The sequence below is a fragment of the Xiphophorus maculatus genome, chromosome 7 (assembly GCF_002775205.1).
Source record: "Xiphophorus maculatus strain JP 163 A chromosome 7, X_maculatus-5.0-male, whole genome shotgun sequence".
In the NCBI taxonomy this organism is placed as follows: Eukaryota; Metazoa; Chordata; class Actinopteri; order Cyprinodontiformes; family Poeciliidae; genus Xiphophorus; species Xiphophorus maculatus.
This window is the reverse complement of record NC_036449.1, coordinates 20,661,505-20,677,436: the sequence shown is the minus strand read 5'-3', so window position 1 is coordinate 20,677,436 and position 15,932 is coordinate 20,661,505. Positions and strand designations below refer to the sequence as shown.

Sequence of the window (15,932 nt, the reverse complement as noted above, 5' to 3'; positions counted from 1 at the left end):
TTTAAGGGCATCTGTAGGCTGAAAAAATTACTATACCAAAAAAGTGTGTCATACAAACATTACTTTGCTTATACACACACTTAAAATTAGATGATAATCAGTTCAATATGTGCATCTATTTCTCCAAGACTTTTAAATGCAGCACCTTAAACTTTGGTGAGTAGCTCACTAGAAGAATATTATTAGAAATTGCATAAAAATAGAGGCAAATATTCTGGAATAAAATGGGAGTGTGAAAAGTTTATTGTGAAATGGCAGAGGATACAATAGCTTAAGACTCAGGGATGGGTTGAGTGAAGGGTGGATTTATTTTGATGGCCAGTCCTGGGCCAAACCAGTCACCTACATGGCAGATAGACAGCCAGCCAAACAATGAGTGGGAGGAAATGGTCATTTGTATTCCACCTCCCCCTCCATCACTGTTCCTCTGTAATAACAAAAACTCCAATGAGACCACGGGACCTGAATGAAGATGAAGGAAGAATCACTTCGTCTGCAATCGTTACTGCTTTCCAAGTAGCAGGAGGAGGAAGAGAGAAATGAAAAATAATAATAAAGCACCATTTGGACGAAAGAGAAAAAACCGTATGATTTAACAAAACAGGGTTCAGGAAATGACATCTCTTAGTCCTTTGTTCTCCCTGCTTCCACAAGATGATTCAGGAAACAGCGAGTAGATGTCGCGACACCATGGGGTCGTCTGCACTAGTCGATGTTCACCACCGCAGTGGCAGGGTCCTTACACAGACATGATGTGCTTGACAAAGGCTGCAGATGAAGACCAGGGTAATATACAGAAAGAACAGAGTAGAAAAATTAATGAGGAGACAAAAACTGACAACATGACATAAGTTAATGAACTAGTAATACCACATGATGGTGTAGCAAGCACCGCAGACACAGTAACACCGTATCAGACTTCAAGAATGTTCAATGACCTTCTGTCTCAAACATTAAGGTAGTCATGTCATAAGAATGCGTTCTATTTTATGAGCAGTAGAGGGAGACTGAAAGTACATTTAAAGGGATAGTTCAGGATTTTGGAAGTGAGGTTTTGCTAATGGGTTATAAGAAATTAATATTTTACCTGCAGTAAATAACTCCTTTGGCATCTCCATTTAATATAAATGTAGATTAATTACTTCCAGAGGCTGAAGGTAATGGCTAGGTCAGGAAAAAGCAGACTTCCATCACCTTAAAACACCTTCAATTCAAAGATGTCATCATGACTCATACAAACAATATTTTATGGACCATAAAACTTAAAACCCTGTTGCTTTAGGTAATTTCTTTTGCAGAGAACCCAAACATTATCTATGTGGTGAAGTGGGAGGTGGTGTGTCACCAGTGTTTCCCTATATAAAACACAGACTGTAAATAGAACATGCTGATAATGAAAAACATAAATGTAATAGTACACACGAGATATTTTGCTGCGGTAAGCGAATTCGAACAATCTTCTTTTATTCTGTTTATGCTTTAAGTCAATCTCATTTTTAAGGCAAATCAAAAACTCCTAACATAAGCTGCAAAAATATGTTCAACTGAGTCATTGCTGAAAGCTTTAACCCATATGATGTTTGCAAACTGTTTGGTTTAGCTGCACTATTATTTCATTTAAGTAAGTTGATGTTTTAGTGTGTGCTTGCATAGACCAGACAGTAACCTTTCATCTTACAAGTGACAGGGAGAGGCCTCAACTGATAAAACTAAACATCTGTGATTTCAGATGTGATCCATTTGTCCATTTGTTGCCATCAGATGGCAACAAATGGACAAAGAAGGCAGAACAATCCAAATGGGTCTCTTTTTTGGCCAGTCCTGGCTAAAACAGGAGAGTTGGCAGTCCTACACATCACCTCTCATCTAAAACGTAATGATTGACCTCATTGTAAACAACAGTATAATGCTATTGTTATGACAGCTTAAAGGTTCATAAACTAACATTTACAAAAAAACACTATTATGTTTTTGAGAGAGGAGTTGCTGGTCTTGTTTTTAGTCAGCAGAAAGCTGCTTTGGTCTTGGCACCTCTTTGACTGACTATTTCGCATTTGTACTTAATGCAGATGCCAAGTAAGAAATAACGCAACATTTAAAGGATTAACTATCTGGTTTAAAATAGTTCCACTGTGTAGCTCAGTTCTGTAGTAGAAGTAATAGTAGCAGAAATAGTGTTAGGGTAATTTTTGGCTCACCCTCATAGTTGATGCAGCCATTCTCATCCTCCTGTCCTGCCATAAGGGCATCAATTTCAGCCTCAGTCATCTTCTCTCCTGCAGGGGTCACAGAACACATTCAGTGTTGAAAACACATAAAGTAGCATGGGGACTGCCATGTAAATCCCCAGGGCCCAGTTCAAACTTACCAAGTGTTGACAGGACAATACGGAGCTCAGCGCCCATGACTGTGCCGTTTCCCTCCTTGTCAAAGACACGCAGACCCTCAACATAGTCCTCAAATCCTGCCTTGTTTGGGCTGTTGATGATTGTCTGAAGCATGGGCAAGAAACCTTCAAACTCTACTCTCTTGTTGGCCATGTCTGTGGAAGAAGAAATAAAAAATACAATAGATATTTCACTAGTATACCTCAAGCAGCTGAATATTCAGCTAGATATCATGTGCTTTCCTCCTGCACACAAACTCACAAACCTGCTTTTATTTTTTGCAAAACACATTAGTATATAATCACTGTGCTTTCTCAACCAACTGACCTGCACAGCAATTAGTAGCCATGAAAAGATGTACTAAAGTGTTAAAGTAAGTATTTTTGGAAACCTGGTGTCACAAAGATGCTGCTCTTTGCAGTAATTCAATAGAAATAAACTTTATAGTTTTCCATTAACATCTGCTGTCAAATAAACTTGACTCTGGAAAAAATGCATGAAAAAATTAAGGCAACATTCCAGGTATGTTTTTGATGAGGGAATAACATTATATCATGGTACAAAGCTTAAAAGAGAGGAGATTTCATATAATACTAATAATATAAAATGAAAACACAAAACTTGAGTTAGTGAATGGTTCTCTTACCATCAGGTGTGGGATTTCCCAGCAGTTTGTTGACTTCCTTGTTGGTGGGGTTCTGTCCCAGAGCGCGCATGATGTCAGCGATCTGGTTGTACGCCACCTTGTTGTCACCCACCCTGTCAAACAAGCCGAAGGCCTCTCTGTAGTCTGTTCAATGCAGTGAGAACAGAATATCATCATCTAAATGGTCCAGTGTATTTGTTTAAATCATGAGCTATTTTGCGTATGTGTGGAGGAGCTTTTGGAGTTTTTAATACCCAAATTTTACTATGTGGAGTTTTTATCTTGCATGCCTTAAAATTTCTATCTCCTAAAAGTTTTAAACTACTCAGCGACAGTAAATACAGGAGACATTTGTAAGAGTGGCATCATTTTATATGGTTTCTGCAACCATGTTTTTATTAATGTGAAAGTGTTGTGTATTTTGGACGTTTTTCTTCAATCATATTGTCAAGTAATTTTAGTTGTTTTTAGAATGTAATTATCTGTCTAGTTATTAAATTTCTGAAGCTTTTAATGCTTTAAAATCAGTTTAAATGTGATGTGTTTTTATCAGTGGTTTATTTCTCAAAAAGTGCAACTGTTGCAAAACTACCAGCAGGTGGAAGTAGTTACACTGCTAACTGACAAGGGAAAAGCACAAGTGCAAGACGTCCAACGAGGCTGCAGTGTTGCTGGCTGAATGGACCGACTGCTGCCGAGCTCCATCACCCCTCACACTATTTCTGTCTCAGCTGTCTCCTTCTGTCACAGAGGGGCTCTTTTAAAAGACCACCTTGGAATTGATAAACATAGCTGAGAACATGAGCCCCTCCTTTTAAAGGCAAGGCCCTCTGTGGGTGAGAGCAGAGTAAAAGAAGGGAGTGCTGACTTTAGTATAACAAGCAGGCAGCCAGCCTCGTAGAGTAGTCCTGTGGTGACCATTGCTGACTAGCAGCCTGCAGGTGCTTCTTTTTGTCAAAGTCATAGCATTTCTTTATCCTTCCTGTGGCTGGTACTCTTTCTGAGCAGTTTCATTTAAAAAGATCTGGAGATAGTATAATAAAAGAAGCAGATATCAAGACACAGAAACATCTTAAGTTGATTTAGCATACCAGAGTTCACTGGTCATTAATGAGTTCTGTGCTTTATGAACTAGTAATCTTTTTGACACTAACTTATTATTTTTGTTTGCTGTTCTACAGCTGTAGGTTAAAATTCAATTGTTACGCAGAGGTTTAGCACCAGAAGTTATTCATTTTATTTTAAAGAGACTTATTTACATTTCTTCTTACAAAACCTGTTGATTCCCACAGTATACATTATAACACAATGTGTTTACTCAAAAGACTTGAATTTAGTTTCAAAATTACACATGTGTTTGCTGCACAAATTGGATGAATAGTTAAAATATGTTTTTGAGAGATTAACTACATATAGTAAGCATTCTCTTTTTCACTTGGCATGTGGTATTTCTGTGGAATGGCAAAACACAGAAATGATTGGGGTGACCACCTGTCACAAATATTGTAACACCTGCTGCCAATTCTTCTACAGGTTTGCTTTGACTTATTCTCATTCAAAAGTTTTTCCGTTAACTAATCTGTCAAGCGTTGAAGATTTAAGATAGTGACAGATTGACTTACTAGTAGGTGAAGTGAAATCTGAGACAGATCAGAGTTTTTGATAACATGAACTGTTTACAATGTGATATTCTGCCTTGTGGCTGCAAAATTGGGCAGAAGTTTACTTACCATCAACCTGGTCTGCGCTGAATTCAATCTACAAGCCAAATAAAAAGCAATAGTGTAAGTTTCAAAAGCACATACATGACATGAAAGCTTTTTTTAATGAAATCATCCATGCACAAATTAATTCCCATAAAACAATATTTTTTTCCCCAGCTGCCATAATATGTTTTATTTATTTTTTGCCATGTGATTGCACTTGATCTGCGGGAGTCCATCTTTAGCCACATTAGGATGTCCACATTTGGAGACGCTGTGGATTGCCATCAGGCATTATTCATCACCCTGAGTCCAATCCGGAAACAGCTGGGTGTGGTCTAAAACTATCCATGGTTCTGCTTATTCCTTGCACCCCCATTCATAGCTGTGAGAATGTTCCTTTAAACCTAAACCTCAAATTGTTCTCAAGATCTTTTCATAAACTTGCTTAAATTATTGTGAATGCATCAATCGTTTGACTAAAATAAGCCTAACCATGAAATTACTCAGAATGCTTAATATTCAAAAGTATCAAGGATAATGTTGCCTATGTTACAAATAAAAACGTTTTATTAACCACTGCAGACAAATATGTAATGCAATCCTTAGTTGAAAACTGAAGTTGCTGCTCATCCCAAACCATGTGCACCCCACTCTAATCTTTCCCGCTGCATATCAGGTCATGCGTTCATTGTCATGGTACCTTGACGGAAGACAGGTCAACAGCGGGGGCCGCTGCGGGCGCAGGCGCTGGCTCGGCTGCCGGTGCGGGTGCAGGTGCAGGTTCGGCCTTCTTGGCGGGAGCTTTAGGGTCCTTCTTGGGAGCCATTTCTGCTTATAGTTAAAAAGCAACTACCTTTTCCCCTGAAGCACTCACAATTTCCGGTCCGGGTGGCACACAAGGAGTGCAGCACAGAATGGAGGAGACTCAGAGGAAGAAATCCCTGTTTGGGCGTATATATATCGGGCTATTCTCCGTGTGACCCCCGCCGATTCTGTCCTCGTCTGAGGATTGGATGGCGAAGGGGAGGGTGTGTGAGAGAGTGATGGGCTTCTCTCTTAACATGGAATATAAGACTGCAGGCCAGAGAAGGTTTATCCATTCCTCTCATCACAAACACACTGCACACGGTTGAAAAGGTTACCTGCATGCATAAAGTGTTTGTTAAAGACAATTTTAAGCAGGTGTTGTTTCATCGCGCGCTCAGTCAGGGCTGGCCCAAGGTTGTATGGGGCCTTGAGCAAGAGTTGATTTGGGACATCCCCTCCTGTTAAGGACATTACACCATTAACACTATGCCAACACAGATCTGAATAATTAGTTATCATTATAATGATAACTAATTATCATTAGTTATCATTAATGATAATTAGCACATAAGTGATACCAAAATGCCCTCTTATGTCAAAGGCAGCTGAGATGCTTCAATCGTGTTTTATTCCGTGTTTCAATCAGATTTCAACACGGAATAAAAAGACAGTTAAACATGTTTTTTCTCACTCTCTTCAGTTATATTAAAGCTAATTTCTGTTGTTTTACGTCATCTCCAATAAACATATTTATTGAAAGAATAAAGAATATTTATTCTGATAATTTTAAAGAATATTTATTTTTCCCTAAATGCCACAACAATGAAAGAATGTGTCAGAGATTTATTTATGAATGTCTTCTCTTTAAAAATAAATGAGGAAAAGCCCCAGATGATGATGTCAAGACTTTGGCAACTTCTCATAGGTTGAATGAAGCAATTGAGTTAATTGAAGGCACAGCAACCTTTGAAATCCTTATGTAATTTTCATTCCATATCATGGTGATGTGCCTTTTTGCTATCACCTAAAATGCATTAGTTTTTTGGTTGTTCCATGACAAATTGTGAAAAAGTTAATGGGGTGTGAATACTTTTGCTATCGACTGAATCTTTTGGCTCTGATAATGATCAGCTGTTTATTTGTGCGCACTGACTGTGACCACTTGGCAGAACAGGACCTCTGTGAGCGTCACCAACAGCCTTAGGGTGTATGTGACGTAGAAGCACAGAGACTGAGATGTGGAGCAGCATTCAGCTGCTGGTGCCAGTAAGAGAGACAAGGCCAAGAGTGCAAATTCTGTCTCCTTAATTCTCATCTATATCTGTCTCTTAGCCCCAGTAGTGGAGCCCTGCCCCCACCATCAAGACGGGGGGAGGCCGGTGACGAAGGAAGTTCATGAAATCCTCTTACTCTACCACCCCTTGGCCAGCACACACCCACCCACTTGCTTTTGCTGACCCCATCTTCATGAGGGTAAGCGGGAGAAAGCCCAGTCCCTCAGCTGTCATCCTGGCTCACCCCTGGCTCTCTACTGCGTCTTCTGTGTCTAAGTTCCCTTTCCTCCCGCCCCCTATAGAAACCCAGCCCCAGAGCTTGCACCTGTGCTGCAGTCCAATCTCAGCTCCACTATAGAAGCTTAATGGATTCAACAGGATGTTGATGGAGCTGAGCTTTATTAAGATGTGGTACCAGGTCAGCTTATGGAATGGAGAAAGAGAACAAAAATGTTTGTGTTGACAAACATCACTATGTTCTGTTGTTTGAAAGTTTGAAAAATACCCAGAAAACATAAAAGTAACTAAAATCCCGTTTGTGATTGTTTCCAGTTCAATAACGTGACTCCAACAACAAATAATAAAATTAACGTCACTAACCTTTATTTACACATTATTTAACTTCTGTAATTCAAGAAGGTTTATAGATGCATTTAAATATCCTGTTACAGACTAGCACATAAAACATCACATTAGTGAATAAAGGCAATCCTCCTGTATCTAAATATACAGCTATACTTATCCATTATCATTGGAAAGCTTCTTTAAAATTCCCATACTGGAGACATGAACTCAGATATTTAAGTAAAACAACAGGCTTCTGTTTGCAAAAGGCCTAAAATACTTTTTAGGGTTTGAAATGACAAATGACATGAAAAAGAGGAATGAAACTACAGTTCAAAGTGTAATAATGCTTAATGACTTTCATTGGTTTTCATTATATGACAGTATTGGATTTCAGGTGGCTTTCTAAGGTAGAAGTTATGTGGTGATTTTGGACAATGGATAAAACTCTATCATTTTTTTTTTTTTTTTTAAATGTGTTTTCTCAAAGATATAACGTTTGGGGAAAAACATAAAACTCCTTCATCATATGGATTGCTTTCCCCGGCTTCGCAAGTTGCACACCCAAAGGCATTATATTAAATCCTGCACCTCTATAAACTTCATAAAATACACCCAAGACACATACATGAATAATGAAACTTACATTTTGTTTCTGCAACTGCAGCAGCTTTGAAAAAGTTTTTTAAACCACACCAACCAACAGACAGTAGAACAGATAGGTTTCCCTTTTCTGCCTTTTGTTTTCTTCTAATAATATCATGTTTGCTGTCCTTTATCGGTAACTGCCATCATGTTTTTTTTTGTTTGTTTTAATGTTTTTACTCTTATGAATGAAGTAAAAATCTGTGTTTAACATGTCTGCCCACTCATCTGATCTATTTCAGGCTTGTCGTGCTTGTTGTGGTTGACCTGAAGAAATGCAGCGTCATGTTTGACAGATTTGGACAAATGGGCGGGGTTATCATCAGGATCTTCTCCTGTTCAGAGTCTACATTAGAAAAAAAATCACTAAAGTTTATAATGGTTTCTATTTATAGATTTTCTTTCAAGTAACATTTTCTACTTGTGTTTATTTGAAGATTGGCTGTTTCTTGGATTCTGCAATTACTTTGTTAATACTTTTCTTGACAATACTTAGGTTTATATGTCCCATTTGAATTTTGGACACAAAAGTCCATATTTGTGTGATGTTGTTTTTTTGTTTTTTTTTAAAATAAAAACCCAAACAATGCATGCTTTCCATAACTATGACATATGTCCTGATTTAAATGTTAATATTTTATTTTAATGAAGAATAGACAAGAAAATAGCAATTCTCCTCTTTTCTGGTTAACATCAACAAACTGAAATCTTTTGGGACATTTTAACTTAATTTGCCATTTGTTTGTTACTTTTACTTTGAAAACTATTAGTGACCCACATGGAAAATACCCTTATTTTCTGTATTTCTATATAAATACCCTTATTTTCTAAGTTGCTTTGTTTAGGCCATTGTTCATCAAATCCCATTGAGAGGCTTTCAAAGTGCAGGGTCAGTGCTTCTTCTTTTCTCTAAACTTTGAAAAAACTATTTGAACAAACTGAGAGACCATAGACCAAAATCTGTAGCTATCAACAGATTGTTGTTGATTTTTATGAGGCTAGTTTCAGTTCTGTTCATGGTCGGAAACCAGACAGGAATTGTTCATAAAGGTTATTGTGAGTTAATTGGGAGTGAACTTGAGAGATAAAGTTTTTTTTTGAGTACTTTTGAGATAAAAGGTAAATTAGAGATGGGATAAAGATTGTTGTAATTGTTGGCATCTTAGCCAGTTTTTTTTAGTATAGGAATGATAACATTTTTGAAAATAGCAGGAACAATTCGAGAGGTAAGAGAGGAGTAAATAATTATGAAGGAAAGACCCTGTTCAGGGTTTGAACAGGGTTGTTGAGATTGTTTTGAACATTCAAGTGGAAAATTTAGACCAACAGATGATGTCATAGATATTAGTGATACCTGGGAGTTGAAAAATGCAAATTGGTTTTAACATTGGTTGACATTGGTTTTAACCCCTTGCAAGAATATATTGGGACCTGATCCATGATGAACTAAACTACACACAAATAATGAAGAGTCTGGTAGAAAACTCTGAATCCCAGAATGCACGGCATTATATAATGCCATGCTGTTTGAGACTGAAAACTATTATTTCCTGATAATAAGGTGGTGCCCCAACTTGGTAATTCTAATCTAAATTACACATTTTAACAATAGTTTTTTATAGCCAAACCAAACCTGCAAGTATTTGGTTTGGTTGGTTTTGAGCACCAAGTAGAGCTCAATACACTTGCCCTATATTCACAAATATCAGATATTTGTGAATATACAGTATAATATATGAAGCTACACAAAAGAGGTGAGGTCTGTTATGGACAGTGGCAGCTAAGTCGGTGAAACATAGCTGTAAATAAATATCCTAGTTAGGGCAATGATGGAGACACTCAGTGGAGCTCTTAGATGTGAGTTTCTACACAGCTGATGATCCTTATTAGGCAATCTGATCTGTCAGTAGGCCAACTTAATTTTTGACATCAAATCTGAACAGGATTTTATTTATCTTTAGAGGAACTATGATCCACCAGTGAGTCCACATTGTATGTTTACTTCACATTGCAGTTTGTGCTCACAATATTTATTAAACTATCTGGCATCCATCCTCCTGCAAAACTACCTTTAAGACATAGTTTTAATGTTGGTTCTGATAAGACAAGCTCAGATAATTGCTGATTTTAAAGAAATATTTTCAAACAGTCTCAGTGAAGCAACACCACAAGTGTGGTTTTGGATATTACTAAATAAATCACGCAGATTAATTATACCAATATGAGAGACAACTTTATTCATTAGGCCATTCATTCTTGTTCAGTTAAAAGTTTTAGACTAAATCATGACGGCATCCCGTTGAACCTTTAACCACTCTGAGTATTCAATTAGAGATCAACATATACTCTTTAGATTCCTTGCCAACCAATGCTCCATTGACTAAATATGAAACCAATAACCAATGGCAAAAATAAATCAAGACTCAAATGAGAGTGAACTTATTTTTTTATTTATCAGGCGCACATGTTGAAGCTTCTTTTGCCCATATCAGAAACCACAAACAAGTGCTTATTACCACATGCACTAGAAATCATTGACAGCGTTTAGATAGAATCTCTGTTGGACAACAGAATACTGCTTAGGTTCTGCAGCCAACCCAATAACAAATGAATATAAAGTATGTCATGGCAAGCAAAGACAGATTTTCATCAGGTGCTTTTTGATTGGTAGGTTTTGAAGCTTATAATTGCAGAAAGAGTGTTTATCAAAACAGGATGCTTTGGGTGAGGCTTTGCCCTTGGGTAGGTGAGATGTGAATGTAACACATTCTATAATTTCATTCCTAACATTTGAACAGGACTATGAGTCTCACTCAGTAATGGAAGCTTAGAGTGAAGTGTTGAGACCTGTTCAATTATGCAGTTTAAAGTATTTTGTATTCAAATTTCCGTATGGGAATCCCATTGGCAGTGTTGCAAGCATAAGGAGTAACACTTCAACCATGAAACAGTGAAAGGTGCCCTCAGGATTTTGTGAAGGAGCAAAAACACAGGTTTTGATTTCAACATGCAGCACCTGTCCTGGCCCTGGGAGCACTCCTGCGTTAAGCATGATTAATGAAATGTGAAGAACTTGAGCTCAAGAGAAATCATGCGATGAGTGCAGTGTGGTGTGAGATTCTAAAGATGATATAACCTCTCTGGTCACTGACATTTTGCTAACATTAAGAAATTTGTTGTTCAGAATGGATAGGTTAAGCACATAAGCATACTTCCTCTGCCGGAAGGCATTCTGCACTGGTCCCTGAGCCATGTGTGATGACTAGAGTAGAATTTGGACTTTGGTCCCATGCACTGCCTCCTCCTTTTTAAACCCTGAGTGCTTCCTTCCCGATACTCTGTGGCTGTGCCAAAAGGAATGAGGCTGTAACTGAGCCTGTGGGGACAGATGGTGCCTATTTATAGGACCTGAATTGAGGTGTGAAGTTTCTTGGGATTTCTAAGAGTCGAGGCCCTGGCTCCTTAAAGGGGCTGATGCAGGCTCTGTGGCCCACACTCTAAAAGGTCCCTCAATGGGATTAGATGGACACAAGCCTAAACAAAGCAACCCAATGCTCTTTCCTACAAGGGTCACCAAATAATACCATGGATAGATGAACAAAGGCACCAAAAATGCTTTGTCTGCCTTCTTTCATGTGGGATATTTACTTGTTTATTAAACAATAGTTCCATCCATCCATCCATCCATCCATCCATCCATCCATCCATCCATCCATCCATCCATCCATCCATCCATCCATCCACCCATGACAAGAATGTAAGCACATTGTTTCCCAAAACAATAATTTCTAAACATAAATTAGACATAAAAAAATATAACATTTTAAGCATATATTCAATTCTGATTCATACAGGTATCTGAAGTCAGCAGGTTTTTCATATAGTAAATTACCTACAGCTTCATAGACAATGGACAAGTACAGTTGTTGGGGCTCAGAATAAAGGCCAGTGTCTTTGAACTTATTAGTCATGCCCTAATCTATGCAAATATTATAATTCCTATATATAACCTTATATAGGAATATTCCATCCATCCATTCATTCATATATAACCTTGAGACCATTTCATATTTTATTTCAGTCATCCAACGACCAAGACTTTGTTTGGAAACCTGGCACAGAGAGAATAGCAAGGGTGCCTGTCTGCCTATTTAAGTCCTCCCATAAGCTCGGTCACCACGTGAAATTCACACTTGAGACTGCAGACAATGTGGGATCCCTCTGCCGAGGACACACACTGGACCTTGTTACAGAGCTCCAGATTTTGGAGGGCATCTAATGATGGGCCTCACAGCAATAAAAGGCTACAGTGTGTGTTTCACAGGCTTCTCATGTTTTTTACGTAACGTAATTGGTACGTTCTACTTCATAATTAACCATTTGAGCTTTGCAAACCTTTGTTGAATACTTCAAAAAACGTACCTCCTCTACATAAAAAATCTCACTAAAGATACTTTACCAACTCTTTTCATTGTCAAAAGTCACCTGCATAGACAACATTTTATATTGAGACTGCGCTATAGCACTCTGCCTCCATCATTACGTAATTTCAAAGACAATATGTTACCTAAAGAAACATTTCAATAAAGGTGTCAGGCTGACTGTAAAGCTGTTAAAGCCTCTACTATGTGCAGCATGCAAAATGACACCACTACTCTCCCTTTTGTAGCCAGTGTAGATCTCCAGTGTTATCTGCTGCTTCTGCGATTTTCATATATATTGCAAGTAAGAGTTGTACATTCTCAAGAGAACACAACCAACTAGCTATTTTTTATTTGATTGTAGTACTCATAAAGCAGTTACCATCACATACAACATTTAACAATGGTTGGAAATTTCTTAAACGTTTGTTTATATATATATATACATGGAGTATATATATATATATATGGAGAATCTGCAGAGATCCACAGCTCAGGTGGAAAAATCTGTCCACTGTTAGTGGAGCCCTTAGTAAATCTGTTTTCTATATGGAACAGTGGCAGTAAGAGAGTCACTGCTAAGAGTCATAATTTGGAAAATTTATGTCTGGAACACACAGAGAAGTTGATGTGGGGAGTATGAAATTTTAGCTTTTCTGGTAGACATGCACAATATTATGTGTCCAAAAATGAACATTACACAACACTCACCATCTTCACTGTAAAACAAGGTGATTGCAACAAAGAATGAATACAAATGCAAATCAGACTTTTCCCGTTTGATTCATAAAACTCATTTTAAAGCCATGCATCAATTCTCTTCCATATCACACTTATGTACTACCCATGCAGAAAAATCCCATGAACTTCACATATGAAAATCTTGTATCACATGTAAAACTTATATGTGGTACACAGGTGGTCACGTGTGAAATTATGTGAGTCACATTTAAAAACATATGTATATGTGTGGATTTGGAACACCAACACTATTACATAAAATCCCAACAATAAAGATTGAAGTGAGAAAAATATGAGATGCTGTATTGATGGGGTGATCAGACAGTAAATCTACATTGTTATTTAGAAAAGAAATTATGAACATGAAATCATGACCTAAAAAGTAACTAAAACCTGAAGAAAATTAATGCAAGCAAACCAATGCAAATCCATGTCTTTAAAGCCAGGTGTTCAAAGTCAGTCCTCAAAGACCAGAATTCTGCATGTCTTAGTTTTCTCCCACAGGATAGTTACTACCACTTCAGCATGTCAATGTTCTGTAGACGCTTGCTAACAATAATTCAGTCTAGGTATGTTGAAGCAGCTAGAACATGCAGGACACTTACCATTCAGGATGGACTTTGGACACGCCGCTTTAAAGTGTTAAAATGCATAGGACTTTTGACATCACACTGGAAGCAGAATAAATGATTAGGACAGTTCTGGGCCCTCTTAAGTTATACTTCAGCTCAACCCTTGAACATGCATAAAAAAACTTGAGATGCATGTATGTACAGTACAGACCAAAAGTTTGGACGCACCTTCTCATTGAATTCAATGAGAAAGTGTGTCCAAACTTTTGCTCTGTACTGTATATGTATGTGAAATTGTATTGTTTCCTTTCTCTGCATAATACTGTACAAATTGTTACATTTTCATATACAACTAACTAAATAAAGAAAGAAAAAAATGAAAGAAAAAAGTTGCAAACAGTGAAAGCATCTAAATAAAAGTGCATGACTGTTCTCTATGGCCAACTGAGCCTCTATTGAAGAAATTTGCCACTGGATGTCAGCAGAGCTCCACACAGCTCAAGCTCACCTTAGATAAGAGATATGCTTCTGTCTGATTAACAACTAGAATGAGTTTAATCAAATGCAAAAAATCCTAAACAATACCCAATTGAGGGCTTAGACATATAAGGTATGTTTACAGCTAATTACTTTTGATATACAACTTGCACTGAAATAGCCAGCAGCCTCCCTCACGATCCTGCAAAGGATAAGCGTGTTATATAATGGATGGATGGACACAACTTGTGCTCTTTTAGCACGAAATGACATTTACAGACTTTATTATTATTTTTAATCGTTGCAAAAGTGTTATTATTACAAACTGAGCACAATCTGTTCATTTTCTAATGCTTACAGTCTGTTCAGGTCCTGATACTCACACTCACTTTGTTCAGACTGCTGAACGCAGCAGAGTGGCAGTCAGACAGCCTTCTCCACAGAGGACCAGTCTTGCAGCCATCAGCAAATACACAGACCACTCTAATCCCACCACCATGCAGCTTGTCTGTGGATGGTTTTCTTTTTCTTTTTTTTTTCTTTGCAGGCAATTTGCCTCAAAGAAAAGGCTTTAAAGAGTTTGTTGCACATGAAGCACTCTCTACAAGTTTGCCATAAGCGGGTACAGTCATTCCCAGTGGACAGGCGTTTGTGTTTGTTCCGAGCACAAAAATACTGAAAGTGTGCCTAATAACTCATTACTCTTGTATTTTTCTCCCTTTATAGACCGAAATAAATCTGAAAAGATCAATAAAATAAGTTGGTGTATTTTAGTTTTACGTTCACCCATATAAAGAGTTAATGGTCAACTGATAACTAGATAAATATAGTATTAAAGGTACAGTTTCACCTGCAAAATGCCCCAAAAGACGTCCACCGTTTTAATTAATACCAACAATATAATAGGTCATAAAATACATAAACGGATATCTAGTATTTGCTGTTACGTTTGAGATAAAAGTGGGCGTTTTTCATTTCTTTTTTGCATGGAGGCCAATCTAAACACCGTCCGCTTCATGTGTTCAGAACAACAAATCTCCGGCGGCCAATCAGTTGCAACGTTTCAAGCGCCCACTTGAACTGTCAGCCTGTGGCCACTGAATACACGAGGAGACGCTCGTAACTATTTTCTCAACATTTAAGATATTTTAAATAGCATTCTTTTTTACACATTTTCGTTCAGACTGCCCTTCTGTCCGCTATTTTCCTCCCGTGCCATTTTATTAACAGTGTGACTTTAGGCTACTATGACCAAAATCTTGTTGGCTTGCGGCGTGGTTAAATCTCTGAGACAGGGATGGATGATTTGCAGGAAAGTGAGGAACACGTCAGGCTGGCCGCGACTTCAATCTGCGAAACTTCTTAGTGTCAAGGTAAGAAAACGGCTTGTGATTGAAGGGTGTAAACCACAGCTACTGTGACCTTTTAGTTTAAAAACACATTCACTCAGAAGCGCTGCAAACTCGTTGGCGTCTGGGTCATGCATATCTGTGTAAGCGTTTGAAAAGTAGCCACTCCTCCCAAACAGAAAAAAAGTTGGAGAGTGTCGTTCAACGAAGACTTAACTTTCTTGTGAAATAAAATTAACGCAGATAATTTTCATATATATAATTAGAACGTTTTGTGTGACCTAGTCTTTCCCCTACCCTCTTTTTAAAATCTGTGTATTTATCTCATCAGCCCTGTTTCCTT

The 15,932-nt window shown here is 37.8% G+C and overlaps 2 protein-coding genes across 2 annotated transcripts in view; one reads left to right on the top strand and one right to left on the bottom strand.

Annotated features, from left to right (window-relative positions):
• Nucleotides 1–220: 220 nt before the first annotated feature.
• On the bottom strand, nt 221–5,679 carry LOC102224566 (myosin light chain 1, skeletal muscle isoform). Its single transcript, XM_005800713.2, has 6 exons — nt 5,440–5,679; nt 4,764–4,791; nt 3,034–3,177; nt 2,369–2,542; nt 2,199–2,276; nt 221–768 (listed from the first exon to the last, which is right to left on the bottom strand). The coding sequence occupies exons 1-6, from the start codon at nt 5,563–5,565 to the stop codon at nt 740–742; spliced, it is 579 nt and encodes a 192-aa protein (XP_005800770.1). The 5' UTR covers nt 5,566–5,679; the 3' UTR covers nt 221–739.
• Nucleotides 5,680–15,327: 9,648 nt separating this feature from the next.
• Nucleotides 15,328–15,932, top strand: part of cps1 (carbamoyl-phosphate synthase 1) — a 55,977-nt gene continuing 55,372 nt past the window's right edge. The window contains exon 1 of the mRNA XM_023336427.1: nt 15,328–15,613. Coding sequence (XP_023192195.1) covers nt 15,488–15,613 — 126 coding nt within the window. The 5' untranslated portion in view covers nt 15,328–15,487. The remainder of the gene's footprint in view (nt 15,614–15,932) is intronic.